The following is a 26,770-nucleotide window of genomic DNA, read 5'->3' as shown; positions in this document are numbered from 1 at the left end:
AGACCAGCCTGAACATCCGCGCAGTCTCGTCAGGATCCATGCTGTTCGCTTTCAAAGCCTATTGCAATTAGAGAAACCGTTAGCGACCAGCATGGATCCTGACTAAACTGCGCGGATGCGCTGGCTGGTCTGGATCCATGCTGGTCGCAAACCCACTATGTTGATTTTCTCATGGCACGGCTCAAATTATTTTACCTTGCATTCTGGGAACAACTGCAAATGCAATAACATGCTGAGACCCAGCTATTGCTATCATTCTAAATGAAAGGCATAGCTAGATGGTAGTATATCAGTATATACTTCGAAAATCTTTCAGTCTCAGTTGCGAGGTACGTCAAGGGTTCTATGATACCGAAACACGTTTTATCGATGAACTATAAAGTCTTTGGACTTTATTACCTCTTAGCTACATATGATCTTTGTATATAGAGTCAATCACGAATACATCTTTAAGCGACATTAGTGAATTTTTTTCTCAAACTATGGAACACAGAGAGAACGAATATCGTATTTAGGCCTTTCATTATATAAATAGGACGACAAAAAAGTGCATACAAAATAATGAAAATTATTAAATGGTAGACAATTATATTTCGTAATGAAAAAGAAAGTATCGACGTAAACACTCTTCCTACTTCCTCCTATAAATAATTGTGTTAAATGTAAATTTGTTGCAAAGTTCATTTTAACCGCTCCGCTGCTGAAGCCTGGCTCGCCATTCCAGATAGATTCTGATTTATCTGTATTCATCGTCATGTTCAAAAGTGGTTCAGCAACTGGAGTGCAAGGGCGATCAGTGCAAAAGTGTTCTTTAATTTTGTACTAGTGCTACTGCTGCTATGTAAGTAAATTTTTAGACTGGCTCTTAGACTATGATATATCTTTTTACATGTTTATGATTGCAAGTAGTAAACTGAGCCAGTCTATATCCTATGTCCAATATCATGATTATTTTAATATCATTCTTCTGTGAAAAATTTCAAAATAGACTAGTTTTTTTCTCTATGAAATTGAAGTCGACAAAAAGGGGTGAATGAAGAAATATATTTATTATCAGTCTAGTGGCTAGTCTAGTAAATTTAGAACATTAGATAAACATACCGTCAAAGAGAACATTCTTATTGTGTGAAGATCGAACTCTTGATTGACATCTGATCTCTGACTTTAGGTATTATCTAAATAGGTTTGATCATCTAACAAAATCTGTTATGTTTTGTAAGCTATACTGAAAACAAAGCACGCGACGAAAAGTACACTCATTTGTATGAATTTACATTCCAAAGATATCAATTACTATTATTACTATAATATTACATGGTAAAAGGTATTTTCAATTTGTCAGGCTTCACGCTCGTATGCCATATAATCATTTAAACTTTGTCATTACGGTACAAATCCACTTTTTTTGCAGCTTGAGAAGTTAGTTTAAGTATTTAATTCATGAGATCATTTCATAACGTGTTTAATTGTGTGTCGATGTCATCTGGAATAATACCAGCAGATGAAAAAAGGTAAGTAATAATTTCTAATTATTTCACTTAAACTTTGCAAATGTCAAAAAATATGTATTTTCATAAAAACAATATTCAGACTCATTCCACAACCCTCAAATCTACTTAGTATATTTATTGGTACATGTTTTTTTTTTCTTTTGAGTCATTATGACAACGGAAGGGTTAACAATATTGCAAAGCTTAGAATTGAATACAACTTTGTTTTTTCCTGAGTAAATTCATGTTACGTCAAAACCAAAACGCCAAACAATGTTACTATAATGACGCTTAAACATTTTTATTTACTATTTACTACAGTACACAAGACATAGGGGATAATTAGTTTGTAATCTTTTTTGCTCTGTTATTTTGGCTCCGAAATGGTATTAACATGCTTGGTAAAGTATAACAGTTCTGTCTGTATATATGTATTTAATAAAATAAGTAATCATTTACGTCATAATTATACAGCTGGAAAGTTGTATGGGTCATGCAAGCCTTACTTTACCAATCAATAGTTATTCATGTCATATTTATATGCTGGTACTTAGTTAATTATATGTATCCACTGAATGAGAGACATTATGTGTTCAAGTCTCCGTGTATTGTATCATTAAGAGTTGTTTCGCTGCTGTATAATAGATTTGTTTGTTTGTTTGTTTTGGGTTTAACGCGTTGTCAATACTATATCATTTATGTAACGGCAGGCGGTTAACCTAACCAGTGTTCCTCGATTCTGAACCAATACTAACCTGATCTCTGGAAGTAACTGCCAACTTCCCTACACGAATCAGAGATGGAGGACGTATAATTTCAGAGACAATGTATTTTATCTAATCGTCACGGAGAACAGCCTCGCCCGATGTTCGAACTCACGACCTCGCGATCCGTAGATCTGCGCTCTCCCTACTGTGTTTTATTGACAAATTTCTATGTCGAACAGTTATAGCACTATACATGAAATAGCTATTAAACGGCAATGGCGGGCCTGAAGTGATTAGTAGCACGAGTAACCCTGTATTGCACGTAGTTCTGGTGCCAGTATATGTTTAGGTTTTGCTATAATCACTTCAGGCCCGGGGTAACATAACGTCAAAAATGATGACAGTTCACAGTTGGTGTGTGTTTCGTAATTTGATCCGTTCTTTCTTACTCTTTACCTACTACTGGTATGGTAGGCGATGCCTTAGAGTTTATCTGGTAGGGACTTTCTCTTGTATTTCAATGAAAGTACATTGGTGTTGTAAATTTATAACTTTTTTCTTTAGGACATTGATAGCTGATTTGCATCCCCCAAAACTGTAGTACCGCTACGCGACGCAAAAACTATTTGTATTGCTAACATTTCCGTAATGAAACCACCTAAGACTTCACTATGAATGATAATTCAGTAAAGTATTGACAAAAGAAGAACTGATGTTCGCAAACCAACTGCTTGTGAAACAAAACAGTTATCAGTCCAAATCAGATCAAGAGTCTTCACAAACGCAGCCGTATTACATATTATGTAGAAAAATATATTCAGGCTGATATAAAATATTATGTCAGCTTTGGACACTATATCTTATTTTACCAGGACAAAGATCTTATAGGAATAGTTACGTTCAAAGAACAGCAGTGAATGTATGGGTGTGTGCATCATGAACATATGCACAAAAACAAAATCAAAGTAAAGCATATTAACAATAACTAACATATAAAGGTACACAACAGGACACCAACTTTAAACGGTGAGTGCAAAAGCACAACTAGGAAAGTCACCAAATATCACTCTAAATCCTCACTATGAAACATCAATGCCTTTGCAGAAGATAGAATTAAGATATAGAGAAACACCACTGAGGGTACGGTGAAACAGGACAGTAGACATATGTCGAAAGCAAAGTAGTTCTGCCACTGTGTTCTTTAAGACAAAATGCATTTATTTTCCTTGTTCATGTTTAAAAATTGACGTTGTACTAAAGTTGCATTGTATGCTATTTGCAGTACTTAGAATGTTATATTACCATAGAGTAAGCAGAACTAGACATTGCGAAAAACAAATCGCATCAGTTTTGTTTAGCTGGAGATAAGATAGACGGTAATCGATGATAGTGGAGCTATATACATTTTATATAATCGTTAAACCCAGGCCAATTTTGGTGTGGTAGAGCCGCAAAACTGGTCAAAGTCATCGGTCGTATGCTTCCAGCTACCGGCATCGCTTCGAACCCTCGATTAGTTGAAATCCCTGAAGTCTTACTATACTATTTTACTGCCGTTTCATTAAACCATCTCACATGGCAATGTCTAGAAGCAGATTCCAAACAGATGATGCAGGAAACCCTGTGGGTCTAGCATTTCTTCCGGGAGCATCTTTCATCCATAGAGACTGTTAACTCAACTCAGCGTAAGCATTTTGAGAAATGATGTTAAAATGTTGCCAAAGTGTACCAATTTCTGGGCAATGGCGTTTCCTGTCTATGTTGGCTCTCATGTCTCAACTGGAGCCATAATTGTTGATTCCCAGTTCTAAGAAAGGGCGATTGTTTTTGTTTTTGAATTCGAATTTGTCCTTTTTTCTCTCCATTCTAGCACATCTGCTGTAACTCATGCCGCAAAACATACTTCATGTATATTATTTATTTTACTTTAGTCTTTGATTAAGCAACGACTTGCAATAAACCGCCTACAGATACTCCCGAATATCAAGATAGGTTAAAAAATATGTAGTGCGCTAGTCCGCGAGGTTGGAATGTTCAAATAGTATTGATAAATGACGAGCTTACAGTCATTCAATAGCATGTGTTTTGGCACTATTAACCACCCATTGAGCCCAGAATGTTGCAAATAACAAGAGGTTACATATATCAAATATTTGTAAAATCTCTTGTTTCGAGCCAGACAAATGATTTACGCTTATCAGTAATGGTCTAGTAATATCTTTTACTACTAGGAATGTCTTCAGTTCCTAAGCCTTATATAAGTGTCAACATTTTGTTAACAGGTCTGAAAATTCAGAGCATTTATTTCTAATGAATCATTTACTTGCTCAGTATTGAACTTGTGAAATGACATAATCTTGGCAGAAAAGAATGAACGGAAGAAAATTATGGCACATAATATCTCCTATAATTATGTTTCGGCTTTTAGATTGTCTAACGTCTTGATGATAAAATTGCTTTTATAAAAGCAGAAATATAACAAGAGAATGTTTTTGAAAAAGGCCATGCTTCATTTGAATTGAAGTGTTAACTGATATGTAAATCTTGCTTAATATTTTATGACATATCATTTGGCATACTGGTTTAAATTTTATTTATATTGCTATTAAAACCCATGATGAAACAGATCTATTTATAACATTAGATACAATTGAGATATTGTGAATCTGCACTAATCTGTGTAGGGTAAGGGTTGGTGTTTTTATATATACATGTATCGTTAGTGTCACATGCCAACAAGCTGTCTGTTGAAACATTTTTGAGGGAAAATAAAGAGAGTCAACAGAAAAAGTAAGAAAAAAGAGGAGTTATGGTTCATGTGCGCAGCAAATTATCATTTTATTATGGTCACTTGTGCCACGTTTCTTATAGTTTGCGATTAACCATGAATCACAAAGTTGCAGACCGCACACGAAATTCGGACAGACTTTCAATATAAAGAGATAATTGAAAATAAGACTGGTAGGTTAATGCTTTTTGCACGTAACATGTCATTATGTCATGCTGAGCAATTCTGTCACTTTTTTACATCAACTAATGCATGGCAAAATTACAGATCGGACACAAAACCCGGGGCGAATGGATGCTGCAATTACTGTACGCCATTTCATAAGAGGAGAGGGCATAAAAATGTTTTTATTTCGAAAAAAAAATTTCATAAAAAAACAACAACAAAAAACGTCATGTTAGTTTTGAATGACAATTAGTACTGACTGGTAATTAGCAAATGATTTATAATTAACCGTAATCGGAGGCAGAAAACCAACGGTATTGAAACTGTAGGAGTGGTTAAATAAATGTAATAATATTTCAGTATAAGTGTAATTATAGTTCAAAATCCAAAACATTTCGGACATACAAGTTCCGACAATATGGAAACTGTAGGGGGAGCTGAGTACACTGTGTATTCTGACGGACAGACATCTCTGGCACTTCATGGACACTGCGGTATAAAAAAGTAAAATAAGAACACTTCTGTTGGTTTTCAGATTATCCTTTATGCGTACAAGATAATATAAATAATCGTTTTCGTTAATAATATAAACAGGATAGTACATACAGTACATGATATGATTGCGAAATGGTAAAAATATAATATGCTTTATGAATTACAAAAATGTACGTATATTTTAGTGAGATTCAAATTAACGTACTAAATATTATTTACGTGTCATTAAAGTAAATAAACGAGACCCCACCACCCCCACTCAAAAAGGATAACATCAATAGGGCGTTTCACATTTTGAAGATATACGCTACTGACAAGTTGTTAAAAAGATATCAATCTAATCAATTTGGAATGTTTAAAGAGAATTCCCATTAATATTTTGTAACATTGAATTCAACTCTATCATTTTAAACTAAATGATATTGGTATAAAGTGGAATATAATGAAATGTTAAGTATCAGCAATTAAGATAGATAATTTATAATTATTTTAATATTTGCCTTTGATAGCAGCATCAAATTTTATTAATCTATGTTAACTTAGTATGCCTGGACTAAAGATTATGCTCGGAGGTAATATACACGTCTATTCAATTCAGTTGTAAGAAATAAACGGCATAAATGAATTAGTATAAGTACTTGCAAACCTAGTCAACTATAACGACAATCCTCATACACATTGCTCGGAACTTCTTAAAGAACGTTAATGATTAAGTTTACACTTCAGAGATACAATTATTATCTCAGAAACACGTGTTTCTGTTGGATATCTTTTAAGCATACGACTTGGTCTAGCATTAGTATCAGTGCTGCAGGTGCAATGAATCTAGGAAATTAAAGCGAATATATGTTGAAGCTTCGTGGTACAAACTCTGAAACTCATTTTTTTCTTTTATGTTATCAGAGCCATGTGCATGATATTATTAAAACGATTTTCAAGGTAGCTGCCTTGCTTGGCGCTCAGCATTAGAATGGGTAACTGGCGTCTCTTCTTTTTTATTAATACCCGCTCCCTCAAAAACATATTGCATTTATACAAACATCATAATCTGAGTTTTGTCTTTAGGTTTATAATAAGTGCGTGTTATTACTACGAAGGACGTTGCATTCTTGTCTACGTATCACGGAATCACAAGGTTATCCCGGTAGCACATCTCATTATCTTTTCCCTAGAGAAAAGACATTCTGTATAAGCACACTCGGGTGTTATTATCATGACTTTATAGTTTACAATATCTTTAAACATTGTGCAATGCTAGGCAAGAAAAGGACCTGGCATGTCTCTCTGTATCAGACAGGTATTTACCAACCCACAAGATAGCGCTTGATCTCTGATTTTCTGCTGTATCTCGGGTTGGAAAAACACTGTCCTATATAGACACACATGTATTTCTTACATAACTGTGTGACTCAACACCTTAAGTTTGGGGGGATTTCTCTAGATGGAAACCTTTTTCACAAATTGATAACTGGCAAGACATTTTACTCCCCGTAGTGACCTGAATATGTTTTAAGCATGAAGACTATGTAAATAGATTTGTATTGCATGTTTAGAGACTCAAAAGACCGTTCAAAAAGTGCTAGTTTATTAATTATTTAAAAAGAGTAATAAAAACAATATTCAAACATTTAAAGATTTTAGTGAACATACTTTCATATATTATAAGAAATGATAAGTAGATGCCACCTTAAAATGGGATTATATAAATGTATGAAATAGTTGAGGTTTATCTAGTCGGACAAATTAACTAATTTTCAATACAGCGCTTCGTTTCAGACACTCCCAACCTATGTTATTATAAAAGTAATGCGCACAATTTGTAGTATTTTATTGTTTGTCTGACATTACACTTTGAGACATGATTTAGTTAATTTGGAATTTATTTCGTGGCACTCCTAAAATATTGATAATAGTTAACGTCACGAATGAATTTCAATAGCAATTAATTGGGATCCTAAATTAGTTACGCGTATATAAAACAATGAGTACCATGACGCTTTGGGAGTTTTAATGAAGTTAACTTTAATTAAAACACTTTAAGATTATCCTCCTGGTTAGAAATTAAATGTAGTTTAACTATTAAATGAAAGGCTAATCTGGAGAAAAAAAAAACAAAAAAAAAAAACCAGAAATAGTTATTAATGCCACGAACACCTCAGATAATGTCGGAACCATTTTATTTTGTCATATATTTCAAATTGATTAAAGATACAAAAGCTTTCGTAGCTAAAGCGATCAAAAAGTATTCTTACAGTTCAATTAAGTCGTTATATCGATTTGTATCAACACTGTGAAAAATAGTATTGGTTCTTAATTGTTTTCTCTTATATGAGTCGCGTCATGAGAAAACCAACATAGTGCGTTTAAGACCAGCATGGATCCAGACCAGCCTGCACACCCGCGAAGCCTGGTCAGGATTCATGTTGTTTGCTTTCAAAGCCTAATGCAATTAGAGAAACCGTTAGCGAATAGCATGGATCCTGTCCAGACTGCGCGGATGCGCAGGCTGGTCTGGATCCGTGCTGGTCGCATAACCACTATGTTGGTTTTCTCATGGCGCGGCTCATTTCTCATTAATTTGACATTATTAATTTAAGAATGAATTCTAGGTGACAAGTCATGAAGAAATCTAGCATGATATAATTCAATATAATAACTAAAAGCTACGCTTACTGAATCGCAAAACAATACATTGTTAATTGTCACTTTTTATCTGATTACCGCTTAATTATTCTGTACTTGATTGCCCATTTGTAATATTCCGACAAATATACATTTAAGGCGTAAATAATCGATTTGACACTGTTTATAATGAATTGTTGTGATTTAAATATAGCAAATGTATGGTGAGTAGATCTCTTGATAACTTAATAGTTTAAAAGAAAAATGACATTTTTATTAATTTATTTTTTTTTCAACCATTGTAATGGTTTCCATAATTTCTATCATCAACACTTATTTTCCCTTATTATAAAATGATAAAAAGAGGTTATGTCAATTGGTGTTATTTACCAAACATGGCATCGCCGAGTTATCTGTGTGTCCTATTTCTGATCAATAGAACAATTAACTTCATCAACAGTTACAATTTTTAATACGTTTTGTACAATCTGGCAGGGCTACGAATCGGCGATTTAACTGAAATGTAAAGATTATTTAATATTTCTTATTTGTTCAATGTTTTTAACATTAGACCATTGCAAATACAACAGGACTTGATTACGCGTTAGCATGTCCTATCTTAAGTTGGTAGTACTTCGACTTTTGACCACTATTTCGATTGCGTTTTAGCATTCCCAGTTATCATTCTCCGCGCACACAGGCGCAGCATATTTGTGATGTTTTTTGTGCGTGCAGTGTGTAGTGTAAATACTATGTTGTAAATGACTGTTTTTTTCCTTTCGATTTGCAAAATTTCAAATTTGTATTGTCTGATCTGGCCCATAATAATGGCGTAAGATTTTCAACATAACCGAGAAAATATGTTTCACTAGAAAAAAGATTAGCAGCACAGAAATCAAAAAAGCAGAACAGAAAATAATATATGTCTGACATCACGTGGAAAATTCTTTTCGTTATGAATGCGCTAGAACAGTTACATTTTTGATTTTTATTTAATTTTAAATATGAATTTATTATGTTGAAGGCATTGCTATTTTATATGGTAGGGGATAAAGGTCATTTATTCCGGATATTGCTTTGTAAAGTTAATGTATGCTCATTTATAAACCCACTGTATTGTGTTACTTTTATTGGATAGACTAGAAGTATGTTTTGTACTTAGTCTAGTAGTTCTATATGAATGTTTGTTAAAGATTGTTGTGCATTTAAAATCGTTTTGGAATACGTTTTTTTTTTTGTAATTTTTGTAATTTTGTTAGTTTGTAATTCACTCTGCAGAGTATCAAAGGTACATGGAGGCTCCGTCATCTTAATGTAGGCATAACCATTGGTTCTATGTTTTAAGTTTGTAACTCACTCTGCAAAGACTCTGTCATCTTAATGTTGTCATGGTTACGTTTATTCCTCATTTGGTAATCAACACCAAACTTATTACAACCAAACTTATTACACAGTACGTACGTCTGGAACAAACGTCCACAAAAAATGTCTTATATTTTTCCTTTTATACTTTGATTATTCTTTTAATGTTAAGTATTTATGTGTATAATGTTTTATATGCATAACTGTCGTAAAACTTTTTACAAATGTCACCTAACAATAAGGTAAAATTGGCCTTTGAACAAAGGTGACTTTCATTTTGAAGTATCCTTGTTCTATAATCTTAATGTCGTACAGGCTGACCTTTAGCAATATCAGATTAATGGTCTTTGAAACGAGGCTTATTGTACAACATTGATTGTTTGTCCTTCCAAAATACTATTTGATCAGTATATGACTGTATATAGTGGTAAAAGTGTTTAGAGTAGTGGACTGTTTAGACAATAATTATTGATGCGTATTCAGATGTTCTCCTTAGGATGATGCGAAGAAAACAACAACAAAAACATTAATACCCTTTAAGTAGATGTACCAATGTAATCGTCAGCATAGAACACTTGGGTTATAATTTTTTTCTTCCTTTTAATCTGTAAGGTTTCACGTCTCTCGGCGGGATAAAATGAATTTGTCGTGTTTCGTTTACTGTACATCTTAGTTCTTCCTCATCATTTAATATGATGAATCATATAGAGTCCACATTCCTGATTAGATAACTATCAGAATAATGGTCTTGGAAAGTTTGAAACTCAGTCATTTTGATGAACAACTACGTAAGTCTGAAGTTAAGCACAACCATGTGTATGCAATACGTTTCATTCCATATACCGAAACTTAGAGATCAATTTCGCATACGGGTCATGATCAGTCGAACATTAAGTCATTGAATACAATAATAAAAGTTCTGGGCTGGTATTCAAAAAGCTCCTTTGGGAAAATTTCCCCTTAGAGCCTAACTAAGGGAAAAAGTTCCAAAGCATTTTGTGGACAATCGTCGTGAAAGTTGGAATGTCTAACAATATTGTCACATACAGTCTGGCATAGTAATGAAGATTATCAAGAAATCTTATAAAGTCTACACTTTTCCTTTGTGCTATGTTGTTTAAGAAATTTTGCAAAGTTAAGGATTTTCCTAAGTTTTCTCCGTAGGAGCTTTATGAATACGGGCCCTGGTCACACTAGAAAAGTACTGTTTTTTCTCCAACATTTACGAAACCCCATCACACTGTGTTATAGGGTCTACAACAAAGATACCAGTATCGTTATCATCTCCTGTTCTATCAGTACTACATACACTGCTTTGTTTGGCGCGGAGTTTCCTTTTGCTGCATCTTGCAGCAACTTTTGTACTTGTATTTAAAGTGATGCATATTCATAGTCACAGGGATTGTCTTATAGTAATTCATAATTGCTATTAAACCGGTTCAAACCACATTTCTATAAGAGAAACTGCTCCTTGAGTTGTATTATTTTCAATCCGTGGCGTCATATAATAATAATAAACATATATTAAATAACATATATAATTATTTTTATAATAATATTGAATATGTACGTGAATAAAAGTATGATGTTGAAACTTTTATTAAGCCAGATATATCTTCCAACATCTAATTCAATGTATGTTTTTATTACTAACAGTAACCGAAATACATTAACTAAGTTAAATCATTTCAGATGGAATCCGGTCGAGATGTCGTAATTTTTATACATATTTTGGGATGGTTTATGTGTATGACGCCGACATTGTTGCCAGTCCATGTTGCTGGTTTAGAAGATGTAGAACAACAACAAGTGTACATGAAGTCAGAATTACCAAATAATTTGGTGATAAGTAATAAACGTACATTTAAAATCCTGAAACAGTCACAATTGTGTTCGTACAGTGACTTGAAAACATGTCATAGCAACGAGAATAACCACGACACTTATTATGAAAGATGTTATAGTGATGTGTGCTCATTCGAAAACTATTTTTGTTTAAATGTGCACAATAAAAATTCCATTCATTTGTGTGGAAAAACTTACCCTTGGAGTAAACGTAAGTTTTATTACAAAACATAGAAATTTGGAATATTTATTATTGATATCTTAGAAACGAGAAATGTTGCTTAGGCGAATATGCCTCGGCCTGCCTTTCCAGGACATTTATTTTCATAATACTACGTTTAGTACGCTTTATTATCGAAGCACCCTTTTTAAGTAAATTGCAGAATCAAATGAGAGTCTAAAGCTTATTAATTTTAGCATGACACAATTTATGATACATTTCATATGTTTCTAGGATACAGAACTATAGCGGTTCTTGATTTAGCTGTGTCTGGGCATATTGATGTGTATAGAACTGCCTGTCCAGACGGCTACTTTCAGGAAAACAGGAGAAATGCATTTACTCCCTGCGTGAAAGATGAATCCATAATTATCGTAAGAAATACCACAAATCAGGTGCCGGCTTTACTGAGATGCAATACGCAGAAAAATTACTGCAATTCGCATGGTGCCATTTTGTTTGAACTGGCTTCGGATGACGATTCATGTGTGGACGCTAAGTACGATCTCAAGATAAAATGCAGTCCAACAGAAGAGTTGATGCCAAGTATGTAAACCTTCAATGTACTGATAGGGAAAACTGTTTAGTATCTATTTCATTTAGAGCTGGTGGTGTGAATTTTGTTATTTTACACAAATTACATAAAATGATACATCAGGTTTGAGTACATACATATATGTAGACAGGGAATGAAATTATAATTGCTTACAGATAGAATGCATTTTCCAGAACGTACGTTTAAGCCGGTGCTAGGGGGCGTGAGAGGTATTGCACATTTCATTACCTCTCGTGAACAGACTCAATCAAACCGAGTCTGCTAATATTCTTCTTGGATGCATTCTTTGCTTCCAAAGGATCTTTTTACAGATTTGATTATACAAGGGTTTGTTAGGGAACTGACTGTACGTCTTGTTTGGTCGTTAGTGCCATAACGGGCATTAGTGCCAACATGACGGAAACGGGCACTACAGATATGGAAAGCTTTTTACATGATGTTTGAACTCAAAATTACACATCATGTTTGTTTCCTGTTTTAATTGCCTCCTATAATATCTCTCGTTTATTTCATCTACCTTGGTGATCTGATTTAAATTCTAGAAATTATAGAGATAATTTCATCGATATAATACACGTAAAAACAATGAAAGCCAAAAATATACAAAATTTCACACAAATTGCATAAAATGATACATCTGGTTAGAGGACATACATACATGTAGACGGTGAATGAAATTATAATTGCTTACAGATAAAAAGCATTTTCGAGAACGTAGGTTTATACAAGGTATTGTTAGGGAAATGACTCTCCTTTTGTTTGGTCGTTAGTGCCATAACGACGGAAACGGGCACTACAGATATGAAAAAGTTTTTTACGCATAGTGTACATGATGTTTGAACTCAAAATACCACATCATGTTTGTTTCCTGTTTTAATTGCCTGCTATAATATCTCTCGCTTATTTCATCTTCTTTGGTGATCTGATTTAAATTCTAGGAATTCTAGAGATAATTTCTTCGTTATTATTCACGAAAAAACAATAATAACCAAAAATGTACAGAATTTGTTAGGTCCTAGTTATTCTTCCATTTAGGTACTATATCGTATATTTGCTGACATCAAACGTTTTATCGTCAGTGGTAAAGGCTCGGATTCAGTAGATCTTATTTTTGAGAAACACATTATGATCTCTTCAGGTAACATCATCTTTCTTCTTAGTAATAATTTTTGAAAGCATGGTGTGTTCGTTAATAATTGACAAAAAAGTCTTTAAACCCAGTCAGTCAAACTCAAAACCAAGTCCCAAGTCGTCCTTGCTTAACACCTAGTCTGCTTTACTTTAAACTAAATCGGCCTGATTTAGAATCCTGTCGGCCTTACTTAAAACTATGCTGGACTGATTTATACCCAGTTGAACTCAACTTGAAACCCATTTGGTCTAACTTTCAACCCAGTCAACTTTACTTGAAGCTAACTGGCTTTATTTAAATCCAAGTCGACCTTAATTCAAACCAGTCGGCTTATCTTTAAACCAAGTTTGGTTAAATGAAAACAACTCATTAGGCCTGACTTCTAAACGAATCGGACTTTCTTAAAACGGAATCAGCCCCACTTAGATTCCAGTCGGCGTAACTTAAAACCTAAAACAAAAACCGAACAGAACAAACACTTCTACGTAGAAACATTACGATTACAAATATCTTCTGTTTCAGACTGCATCTGTGCCCCAAATTGCCGCACGGGTGAAGAAAGGATTTGGAATGGAAGTAATATATGCAGATTAATAGGTGAAAGGTAAATGCATAGTCTACATAGATATCTATTTACTAGAATCTGCCAAAAATAACAAGATAGTACATTGTATTAGAAACACAACTCAAGTTCTGGTTTTTGGATGAGTCAAAATACATACAACAATTTTCCTTGAGATACTGGAACAAAATCTGTTAATTAATTCAGGTTTCTAATACATGTAGGTGGCAAATTAAGTTACAATAGCTCTGTTTGTATTGATGAAATTAAAACTTACCTAGGGTTTCGCCAGAACTTTTTACTGACCAAAGTGTGTGCTTACAATAAAAGGATACATAGCCAAGTTGTTGTCGTTGTTTATTTCAATGCTTCCCTATGTACTTCCTTTACTTCACGCTAGTTTCTTAAATAATATTTGAAATATGTCAGATGTTGATTGTCAAATGAAGATCCGATAGAGACTTGCATCCTTGTGTTTTTGCAGATTTTAGTATAAACTAGCTACACAGTAGTAACACTATCTGTAATAAGTTATTTCTGGACCAGAAGGTTGTGATTAACTATTTGCCATCTTGCAAGATCCTTGTTTGTTTGATTGTTGTTGCTCACAATATGTATTTGCTTGATGAATGAATTTAAGTATATTTCACGATGTATACATTCAATGTTCGGTAATGTCGGTTTCGGGTTAAAGACTTAACCGCTTTAGACGTTCTTTGATGTCTGACACATTAGCTTTTCTAAGTGCACTGCTCCAAGTAAGCTGTTTGCTGACCTTCCGACACGCTCTTCGTTCTTTTAGTAATTATACTATCTATATATATATATATAAACACAGCATAATTTTAATGTATCTTAATAAAACTCTGACAGAATGTTTATAGAAACCAGATATCGGTCAAGTTAGATAATGGACAAGATAACGTCAGTGAGGGGAAAGATAAAAAGTTTTTGATAATCAGATTTTTTTATATGCATGTAATCTGACTTTATAGCTTGTCATTTTATTACCTATGCCAAGTTAGAAATTAGGCCTCTGAAGGTAGAAAACGGTAAATCATATCGTGAAATTACAGAAAACCTTACTTACACTCAATATATTTGATAATTGTAGGAAGGATACAGACCAAGTACCTAGTCATGTTACTGTGGTAACGAAGCCTTACAAACCTTCTAGTCAACGAACTACTCACCAAACTAATCAGCTATTGAACAAGAATAGAACAAGCGAGGAGGAGGACCTATCCGTTAAAGATACTGATAGACAAAATACAGGTACAATATAATTATCAAAGGGAAAGTGAGATACAATAAAACAGTATCAAGAACGTTTAAATGCATAAGAAATAAACGTTTAACGTTTGTTGCATACATGTTTGTATCTAAGTACCAAAGAGTGCGAAATAGTTCTAGTTTAATAGATCATATATGTTTGCTTTTTCCTCGGGATATTAAATTGCATTTCATACTGAAACGTCATATTGCTTAGAATAATACCATATAACATTATCAGTGTGTCAACCCAGATAGTGATTTTTGGTATTATCATCTCAACAGAAGTACATAAATTGACATATAATCGTAGTTAAAAGCATTTCCTTCAATTATTTACTTTGTACCTTGTACACCACATGTCATTGTTAAATGATAATCATTTGTTTAATTCTCAGCAGTCTAGTAGGTATATTTACAGTTATTAAATTTCTATTTTCTTGTGTTGCTTATATTCCTTTTAATATTCTAATCATCTAAGGGAGAGGAGACTGTGTACATTCTTTTACCGTCTAGCGTTACTTTTTCTATTCTTATAATTGTTACTAAATTAAATTTCACTGACGTGTTATAAAAGAAAAAAAAAGAAATTTTAGTGTTTTTCTCTTTAAGGCGATGGTTCAAATGCATTTATTCATTCTTTGTAATAACTTAACATGATCTACTTTGTACACTTAACCTAATATATTAGATCATTAGTCAATTATTCCATTTTAATTTGAACTAATCTTAGTCTCACTCTTCTATATGATAAAGTAAATTAGACACATAGACTTTTGCATAGAAGTAATGCGATATAAATTTATAAGAGTTCTGTTAAGGTCTCATATATAGCTTAAGAATAGATGCCCCCTCCACATCATGCCTGTATGAAAATCTGTAGTTGCAATGACTTAATTAATTTACTTAGATAAAAGTACCACAATTTGTCTTATATTTCAAGACACATGTAGATAGAAATATAACATAAATCGTAAAATGATACAATTTGAATTTTACAAAGCCTTTAAGATGCTTTAAAGCTCATATCAAAAATCGGTTAATGTTCATGTGTTGTAAAACATACGCAGTATCATGTCATGATGATATCCGTTCGTTCTTAGAAAATACAATATACGTTTTGTCTGAAAATACTTTTTACAAAGTACATGTAAAACAGAAAAAAAGATTAATATAAGATATGATAAAACGCTACCGTTGTCTTATGTCTGTTGAGTTTACTCCGTACTGTCCATATAATATCTTATTCTGCCAAATAATTATGTCATCATGTCCAAAATGTATGAATAGATTGAACATGTCTATGGCGTTCGCTGTTACGACAAGGCGTTTTGTAAACCTGCCAAAAAATGTCTTTTGTATCAAACTAATTATAATGTTTTCTATTTAAAAGTGCGAATATAGCTTGTCTTATGTATAAACAGCGTTTTAATTATGTCAACAGCTTTGTTATTTTGTTATTATTATCCAAATAGTGCGTTATTGTGTCAAAATAATATGATAAAATGTCAGAAGTATGTTTCATCATATCAACTCTTGCTTTGACAATACAATATTAACATTGCAAGTAATAATCTTTAAATAGCATTAATCGAAGAAGAGTTGATATAATCATTAACACAATTCCTTAACACAATAAATCAAGTTCACATAGCTCTTTTACAATTTGAATTAACATAATGATTGCAGTTTCACATAACAGAACACTGTATAGAAATGTTCACACCACATTTTATCATTATTACATGACACTTTTCACATATAAACATAGTTTGCCATAATGATATGTTACATAGAGGCGTTCACATAACACTTTGTCAATATAGCATGGGAATTTAGATATCATACGCTAGTTAAACAAGATCACACAATATTTTGTATTTCGACTAGAAATTTGCGGTTCAAAGACGAGTTCATGCAATACATTTACAATAACACAAAAAGCGACAATGAAAAAAATATATGTATCAGTTAAACGTAAACACTAATGTGACACTCTTTTGACCATTTTACACGTCACATATACAAGTGCATATAGCTAATTGAAGAGACAATATATATTTACGATATACTAGCATTGCTGTTAGACATGACAAAACTTCACAATAGACTTTGGCAAAATAACAAAAATGTTCTTATAATAACACGCTTTGTATGCTTTGCTGCCTTGTTCTGTATATCAGCTGCATATTATGATAACAGTAATTTATTCGATCTTGTTCTGATTTTCAGACACCGTTAAGAACAATTACACAGCAATGACCATCGGACTGGTGGCGGCAGTTGTAATAATATTAGGTACGTAATTTCTCGGCGAACCGTTTGCCATTGATGAAAAACTTTACATACATATTACTACCTGAATCGATTAAATAATACCATGTAAGTGACTGTTAAAACATTGCCAATCGTTAAAACATTGCCAATCTGCCGAAAGCCTGTTCAAAGTCAGACAATTTTTATTTTAACTTTCGTTGTACTTCTTTTTAGAAGTTTTAGCAAATAGAAAATGCAAAGTAGCGCGAGGTTACAAATGTAAGTCAAATTAAATTTAAATATTTATCTTTTACTCCTTAATCGTCGTTTCAATTTGTAGACTATATATCTCCGTGACTTTTTTTTTCTGTGAATATGATTGAGACTTGTAGTAAATGTTTAGCTGGAGACCTCCGTGGCCGAGTGGTTGAGGTCACTGACTTTGAACCACTTGCCCGTCATCGGTGTGGGTTCGATCCTCACTCGGGCGTTGAATTCGTCATATGAGGAAGCCATCCAGCTGGCTTACTGAAAGTCGGTGGTTCTACCCAGGTACCCGCCCTTCTGAAATAATGCACGGAGGGGAACCTGGGCTCTTCTCCAGCATCAATGTTAGAAAGTCGCCATTTGACAAAAAATTGTGTCGGTGCGACGTTATACCCAACAGAATAAATAAATTTAGCCATGGTTTATGAGTACAATTTATACGTGAATGTTTTCGCACTATTTGATTTACAGAGGATATTGCGAAATCAATGACTTTGAAATGGGGTAATGTTAGTAAATTGCAAGACACTTCGTTTCAAGCATTATAATAATTTATAATAATTTATAAAGTTCTTTACACACGCAATTAAATGCGATATATTGTCACAAAAAGTTCGACTTAATATGTAATACTATAAATATATACGTTATATCTTCATTTTATATTTTTTCCGAACAAAAACATTTTTTTTTTGCACTTACATTATATAGATTTAGATTTGTCTGCACACCTGACTTAATGCAGAAACAATGTCAGAAACTGATTCAACAGTTAATTCAGGCGAAGAGAATGCTTTTAATGGTTGATAAATAATTGACTTTGAAATTTAATGAAAAGACATGTATATCCTCTAGTCCTGAAACATTTATTATAATTATTTATCTACATAATTGCAGCTGTTGTAGTCGTGGCTTTAGCCCTGCGTTTTATCGGGAAACATCGTCAAATTACTGGAGGATGTAAGTTCATTCATACACGTATACAATATGTATCATTGTTTCCATAAATATCATATGTATTTTGAAACAGTCATATATCATATATAATTATTCTGGATAACAAATGACCTTACATGACACAGCCCTTACATGACAAATTGTTTTTCTTTCGTAATTAAGTTTACATTTGAAGTATATTTGTAAAGTAATATGCAACTGAACAATGGTAGAGCTACGCAGACTGCTTATTGCCAATTTATCGTCATTGATGGTCGAGCCGATTGCGAAATACCACACTGAATATTCCTCCATGAGTCGTAAATATTAGAAATATTACTTCGTCTCCAAATATGTGCAAACATTTCTTTCCGTCTTAGTTACAACATATGACACTATCAGACCAAATAATGATACAAATGTAGTTATATTGAATCTAAGCGCAAACAATCGTATTTACCACTTTCAGCATGATAACTGTTTAAAATCAACTTTAATATTGCTTTACAGATAGAAATTATAATACCGCTCTTCAAAGAAATAGTCTTGACGGTAAGTTTAGAATTAGTATTATTTAAAACTAACATACAAATTTAAAAAAGTAGCTAAGTATTGAAGTTTATCTTTTTAACATGATCCTTCATTAATTATACATTGAAATGAAAATATAATTTTCTATTAATATCCACATTATCAATATTGTTTTCATAAGATAAAATGACAAAGATCAGCGTAAACGGTTGAAAAACTATACTGTAAAATTAATCCCGCACGATAACACAACCGATGCCATGTTTGATAATTATGATTTTCTTCATTATAACGATTCATCAGAGAAAATATTTTTGTATAACGTTACTATATTGTATGCACTTAAGTTCTGTTATTAGCAACATTTAGTTGAACGATGAATGAGAGCCATAACAATCAAACAATACTATATACATGCTGTTGTTTAAACTATCATGCGGGACTAGTATCTCATAGTAAATTTAAATAATACCTCGTTTTTTCTTTAGTTGTTAAACATCGTTTTAACACAGGCTAGAAGTAAAGTTGATGGGAAAAGAAGACCGCTTATCCAGAATATTATAATTTCTACTGGTATCTGAACATATAAAAAACACATGACCAAATCAAGTATTTGCTTTTTCTTTTTTATCAACAGGTAAAGGTCAAATTTGTCAACAGAAATTAATATCTTTATATTCACGTCATGAACGGGAAATGTACTAACCCATTTTAACATAAAACGCACGTTTTGGTAAATGGGTAATGTACAGATATTCGGAGTGTCTCAGTGGTATGCTGAGTTACGTGAATGGGGCACGAAGGAAGATAAATTACCACTTGTTCAGTATGCATATTACTCATTTGCTGAACAGCGCGTTTTACGTGAGAAATGCGCGATTGAAATTGGTCAATACAGTTTCCTGTCTCATAGTATGCCCAGGGATGGGGTATAACATTGACAGTCTTTTTGATTTTGTTTTATTTCTGGTGTTGCACCAGTAGTTTAACATACGAACATTTGGTTCTCAGCGAAACAAAACATATGCGCACATTTATTTTCAAACTGTTGTTTTCCGTTTTATTTAGAGCATTCGGAACAATTGTCTCTGGGAAGTGAACATGAAGATACAAGAGGTGACAAGATATTTACCATATTTTATTAAATACAATCTCCTTGACAAGAATATATGCATAATGGAAATACATTTCTATTGGCATAAGAATTAAATATCAGGTATAATAAGTGAATGAAGTATATTGCCATGCAATACAAAGTCCCCTACGTGAAGGCACCTTATTGTTTCTACTGCAATATAACATAATGAACTGATACATGTCAATGATGTATAAACAATATTGTACTATATATACAATAAGTTTAAACAAAACACTAGGATTAAAATTTGCAAACATAAAATCCTACATCTGTTTTCATATGGACTTTCTTGGACAGATTATATAAAAAAAATATCATATAAGTTATCTCCAGTAACAACAAAGGAAAATTAAAAAATATATATCATAAGTCCATACAAAACTCTTTACCAGGTAGAGATAGGTTTAATGTAACATACATGTTGTATCACAGAAAAGTGGTCTCGATTTTTCCCTACGGCAAGTAATGAAAAAGTAACAATATAATCTATTTGCGATATGGAGAAAGGTAGGTAATTTTTTAAACAAGGTGCCTCATGGCGATGAACATTTGTGCCAAGTTACATCTAAATCTCTCGATGCAAGGAGAAGAAATGCTCTAGACAAAGCAATTCCCAAATTTAACCTTTGACCTCTAAGTATGACCTTTACCCTAGACTTAGGTTCTTGCGCATGACTCTCCGTCTCATAGTGGTAGACATGTGTACCAAGTTTAATCACAATCCCTTCGTGCCCAATAAGAAATGCTCTAGACAAAGCCATTTTTACATCTTACCTTTGGCCTCTAAGTGTGACCTTGACCTTAGACGTATGACATGTTGTCTCATCCAGTGGAATAATTGTGCTAACTGATATGTAAATCCTGTGTTGCATGACAAAGTTATACACCAGACAGAAAAAACTATCGACATTTGATCTCAAAGTGTGACCTTAAACTTTGAGCTAGGGTTCTGGGTTTTGCGCATGAAGAGTCATCTTGTCATTGGGTTACATGTGTGCCAAGCAATATTAAAATCCCTTCATGGATGGCAGTGTTATGGACCGGACAGGAATAAAGCCCCGCTGATCTTTGACCTAAAATTATGACCTTGATCTTTGAGGCATGGTCCGGGTTTTGGGCATGACACGTCGTATGATCATAGTAAACATTTATGCCAAGTAATATTAAAATCCCTGAATGAATGACAGAGTTATGGACCGGACACGAAACAGACCCTGTTCATGCCATGTTAACATTTCACTGCTAAGTGTGACCTTGACCTTTGAGCTAGGGGTCTGAAAGTTAGGCATGACACATTGTCTTATTATGAGGTACATTTATGTTAAGTAATATTAAATTCCCTTCATGGATGGCAGAGTTGTTGACCGGACAGGAAACATGCTCTGTTGACCTTTGACCTCCAACTGTGACCTTGACTTTTGAATTAGGGGTCCGAGTCTTGCGCGTGACTCGTTGTCTCATCATGGGGATCACCTGTACCAAGTTATATTAATATAACAGTTATAGACCGGACAAGAAATTGCGGACGGACGGACGAACTGAAGGACGGACGGAATGACGGACGGACGTAAAGGCGCATTTCTATAGTCCCCGAAACTGGTTTTCAACCAGTAGGGTATTAATAAAACGTTTACTGTCATAACTCGCCGCTGATCCCGTATCATAACTGATTTATTTCATCGGTCGGTGAACAGAGCATATATCGTTTCATATCAATCACATAAGAAAGATGTTATATATTTGATAATCATAATCCCTTCGATATTTGTTATAAATAGAGATGCTTTTGAGAAAAGCGCATGTCTCCCACAACTGCCCCTATGAAAAATGTCTAGTTTCTCTAGATGGCTTAGATGAATGGACCCAGTTAGACGGCTTGGACGAGTGGACTCAATCATTAATTAAAGGGCCATTATTCAAAAGTGCCTGGGCGGATTTAGCTAGTTATCGAACTTGGCCGAGGTCTTATGGTCAAACACATTTTGTTTCAAGTCTGGTGAAGATCGGATGAGAAATGTTCGACTTAGAGTGCGGACAAGTTTTGTAACAGACAGACAGACACACAGACAGACACACAGACACACAGACTGGAGTAAATCAATATGTCTCCCACACCACTGTGTGCTGTGAAACATAAACTGAAGAAAGAAACTGTTACTAATTAATACATGAATAAAAGATATGTTTGATATAATACGTTATACCTTGACTGTGCTAAAATGACCTAGATGACCTCTACCGAAGTTAGGTTCAGTAGTTCAAATCAACTAAATACAAGAATCCTTGTTTGATAACAGTATTGCTTTAATATACTGAGGTTTATTTTCTTCCCGTGTAAGTAATAAGTTGCATTTGCATTTCATCACTGGGTCAATGATTGTTGTCACACTGGAGACTGCAAGAGCCTAGTACTTGTTTTTTTAGGGGGGTGGGGGGGGGGGGGGGGGGGGGGGGGGGGGGGGGGGAGATGGGCGGAGAAAGAAGTGGTTGGGTTATAAAAAGGTAAATGTTATGCGTGTTAAGAACCTAATACAACCTAACACAGTTGTCTATAGGTTGCTAGCGACCTTTCCTGTTGAAAATAGTCTTCAGCGTTTGAAATCACACCTAACTAATTATGGTTATCATAGCTGAGGTAAAAGTGCCAAAGCATTTGCCGGATGTTGTCTATAATGCTACAGGTCATATATGAAATATACACATGCATATTTCTGAAACGGATTGCTCCTTTTGTTTATCTTTCAACAATACATCCTATAATACACTAATGTGGCCGGATATAGCGCAGTTATGAAGTACTTAAAGCAAACAACAGTTTAAGAAAGTAATTGTTATAAAAGATAAAAGGTAAGAGTAGATTTCCTGAAAGCACAGAACTTTCCAAACACAGACATTGAGCCATGCATCGCATAGTAGGCCCAAAACAAACAGAAACTGTAATGGAAAAATATGTTTCAAGTTTTGCTTCAAAAATCCATCAACAAGAACAGTTTAGTTGTATGCAAAGTACAGAAAAAGGGGGAGAGGTAACGGGCTGGTAGTTCAAAGGACCATGTGTAGTGGGAAAGTTGAGCAAGGATGAATATTCAAAAAGGAAAGCCGCGTTCCTTAAACGCGTTCTTCCTACACCAGCAGCCAAGCCACGCACGTACAAAAGACACACACACAAACACGCAAACAAAACAGCACACACCCAAGCACACACACGCGCGCACGCGCGCGCATGCACATACGCACGCATACACACATACACACTCGCACAACAAACGAGCACAGACAAACAAACAGACGTGTAAGAAAAATCAACCCTGTAGGGCACCGCAAAAAAAAAGTACGGGACGGACGGACAACAAGTTGAAAACAAGGGCACTGTATTGGAACGGTCAGTAATCTATGTAAAGGAAACTGGGTGTTTAAACGCGTTTTGGGCACGCAGACCTCGCACTGACCCTGTATTCAACAAGTTAGACATTATAATGTAAATAAAGTCACTCCCAGCTGATGAGAAAGGCTCTAATATCAGTTAGAATACACCAGATCTTATACAGTAGAAAATAGAAATAGGGTCAATCATATGTGTATACACCATTGTTAACAGCAACTTGTCAGAGCACTAAGAGCATAGCTTAAAAGTAGCTGTAAGACAAAGTTCTAGGCCCTCCGCCCGCTTTTGTATGGTTAAGGAGAAAAGGATCAAGGAGTCTTACATTTTACCAATTATCGCACCAACAGAGAGGAAAACATAGCACTGATTTTAACGATTTTTGCATTGTTTCCTCTTTTGATATTTTCTTTAGATACATTTAACATATAAAATATTAAAATAAGCATTATAATTATACTACATCTCCGTAGAATACCGATGTGTAATATACTTGTTAAATTCATAAAATGTGCAAAATGTTTTTATCATGAAATACCTAATTCAAACAACACCAAATTAATTGTAAATCCATATAGTAATAGAGAGACAAAGCTATTTAGAAAAAAACTAAACAGAAAAAAGTGTAGACTCCACAGACGTTCAAAATATTACAGACTCAGTTTGATTAAGCCTGTTCATGGACGGTAGTGGAAATGCAGCAGGTTGAGCAGATTTCAAAATTTGCATATGCTAAAAGTACCCCCGCCCCACCCCCACTCCAAAACAAAACAACAAAAAATAATTCAGAGCCATCCGCAGCAGCCTAGCAATTTTAAGAAGTGCAAATTATTTAATTTGATATATTTCTATGATTTAGTTTTGCCTTGAATTTCACTGAAATATCATTTGTTGTAATCTGTAAAATGAAACAATCTTGTACTGGTTAAGAATTATCATGCTTTATGTTTTTCACTTTCAACAAGAAGTGCAGGGGAATATACTGTCAGATGTGCAGCAAGAGCCTGAAGCCGTAGATCTAGAAGCTGCCTCAGGAGACACAAATGTCATACATAGGAACAGTATTTCCTCTGAGCCTTTGATGCAATATCTGAAGGTTCGTGCAATTATCTCGATTTTACACAAGTTTAATGAACATCTTCAAAAGTCCATAATCTGCATAACCAAGTTGATTTTATTGATGCATTTCTTTTTTTTAATATATGCAGCTTGCTTTCAATGAAGCTAGTATTTAGAAATAAATCCTAAAACCATGCAGCAATACATATTTTATATTCAAAATTTAATGTTCTCTTCTTAAAGGAAAACGATGAGATGCAATCTGACAGTGGAATATATTCAGCTAGTCAAACATATGTGAAAACAGTGGCGTGATGTGAAGTCTGGCAAGTTTTGCATAAACAACCGTTTAACAAAATAGTAGTATGTTAATTGCATGAGTAAATATACAGCCGATAACAGTTGCAAATACGCTTATTGGGCAAAGTTCTACTAGAAGCGACTGAATGTAGCTGTGTTTCCTAGTTGTTTACGTTTTTACATCATTTTTTTTCAGATAGGACTGTCAAAAAATACCTACCAAAAATGTAATAGTATGAAGTATGGATTATATCTATAAATACAAAATAAAAAATATTTTTTTTTTAACATTTGCTCTTTTGATGAATTTATGTGTTTATGAAGACCATACATGTATTATCTTTTATCGAATAACCTGTCTAACTGTTCCCGTGATGTCAATGTTTTGGATGTTCTAATTTCTCAGTAGTATGATTTAACTATATTTGTTACGTTGTGATCAAGTGACAGGTATGCATTGGATGCGACACTGAGATACTTTATTAAAGAAGAACTAAAAGTGAGTTTAGCTTACATGTATTTCATTCTGCAGAAATGAAAGAGATTGACAATTTCTTCACAATTATCTAGAATTAACATCAAATTTTAGCTGAAAAAGTCAGTGTTCAAAATTAGTCTATGAGTATGTCACTGTGTGTGGTGATATAGGTCATTTAGTTTGTTTGTGAAGTAGTTTATACACTGTGTAGTGAAGTAAGTTATTTATTGTTCGTGAATTGGGTCATTATTGTGTTAGTGAAATATGTATTTATTACTGCAGTAGATCTAAAATATGTTATTTATATTATTGTAAAATATGCATTTCGTTCAGACGACTCAATTTTGTGTTGACAGAATAGTGTATTGTCTTAGTTTGGCATCTGAAAAAAATATTGAAGTGTGTTAACTTTTAAGCTATTACTTGTTGCTAAAAAACACAGTTTGAATAAAATATGATATAAACAGTTTGACTAAAATTATGGATTTCAAATGCTTATTGTCCAATGCTTATTAATTTTACAAAAGAGCTTAGAATACTTCCGTGCTGTGGAAATGGAAAAAAGCTGTTGTATGTTTTTCTATTTATAGTACCAGTGCTAATGCAACGTGTTTTAATACTCCCCTAAATGGGAAGCACATAGGTCGCCTCTCCCAAAATCTTGTCCGTAGTATTTTTTCAGCAACCACTGGCTGGCAATGAGCGAAACGTTGTAGAAACTAGTTAGAGCAATTTGAGCATTACCGGCTGAGCTTTGCATACTTTTTTGTGTCAAATGTTGTCGGTACCCTGTCTTTCTCTCCCGGTATTCTGTCCATCTAAGAATAATTTTAAAGTTGTTGCAGTAGTCCATACGCGGGCTAAAGTTTTTAATAAAATCTGTAAGAAGATCTTTCGGAAGCATTGAATGCAACCAAGCAGAAAAAAATAGATTCGGCTTGATCGAGTCTCTTCATGAGAGGTAACAGAAAGTGCAAACCGTCTCCTAGCAACTACGTTTGACATCAGCAAAATGCTGTTGAATAATGTTCACTCCCTCTAATCATACCGCACGACTGCATAGAATGCAGCTAAGAAGAATAATAGAAGACTTGGTTTGACTGAATCTGTTCATGAGAGGTAATGAAATGCGCTATACCTCTCATGCCCTCTAGCGCCGTCTTAAGCAGAACTCTATTATACATTATTATACATCAATTGAATGGAC

General features: G+C 33.9%; 1 protein-coding gene across 5 annotated transcripts; it reads left to right on the top strand.

Annotated features, from left to right (window-relative positions):
- The first annotated feature begins 1,303 nt into the window (after positions 1 to 1,303).
- LOC128551499 (uncharacterized) lies at positions 1,304 to 26,031 on the top strand. Of its 5 annotated transcripts, none has more exons than XM_053532380.1 (11): positions 1,304 to 1,511; positions 11,322 to 11,685; positions 11,929 to 12,240; positions 13,905 to 13,986; positions 15,059 to 15,219; positions 17,449 to 17,514; positions 18,637 to 18,699; positions 19,186 to 19,227; positions 20,275 to 20,322; positions 24,692 to 24,822; positions 25,029 to 26,031. In XM_053532380.1, the coding sequence occupies exons 2-11, from the start codon at positions 11,322 to 11,324 to the stop codon at positions 25,098 to 25,100; spliced, it is 1,341 nt and encodes a 446-aa protein (XP_053388355.1). In that variant the 5' UTR covers positions 1,304 to 1,511; the 3' UTR covers positions 25,101 to 26,031. The 5 variants fall into 5 exon arrangements, with proteins under 5 accessions (XP_053388355.1, XP_053388354.1, XP_053388358.1 ...); XM_053532379.1 differs by lacking the exon at positions 1,304 to 1,511 and adding an exon at positions 8,125 to 8,491; XM_053532381.1 differs by lacking the exon at positions 1,304 to 1,511 and adding an exon at positions 8,126 to 8,491 and having other exon boundaries at positions 24,695 to 24,822.
- The last annotated feature ends 739 nt before the right edge of the window (positions 26,032 to 26,770 follow it).

This window comes from Mercenaria mercenaria, unplaced genomic scaffold (assembly GCF_021730395.1).
Source record: "Mercenaria mercenaria strain notata unplaced genomic scaffold, MADL_Memer_1 contig_1174, whole genome shotgun sequence".
In the NCBI taxonomy this organism is placed as follows: domain Eukaryota; kingdom Metazoa; phylum Mollusca; class Bivalvia; order Venerida; family Veneridae; genus Mercenaria; species Mercenaria mercenaria.
This window is presented reverse-complemented; position numbering and strand designations above follow the sequence as displayed.

Excerpts from the sequence above, each read along its gene's own strand:
- LOC128551499 (XM_053532379.1), top strand. Across the intron at positions 15,220-17,448 it reads TACTGATAGACAAAATACAG|ACACCGTTAAGAACAATTAC; the intron begins GTACAATATAAT and ends TCTGATTTTCAG. Across the intron at positions 17,515-18,636 it reads GGCAGTTGTAATAATATTAG|CTGTTGTAGTCGTGGCTTTA; the intron begins GTACGTAATTTC and ends ACATAATTGCAG.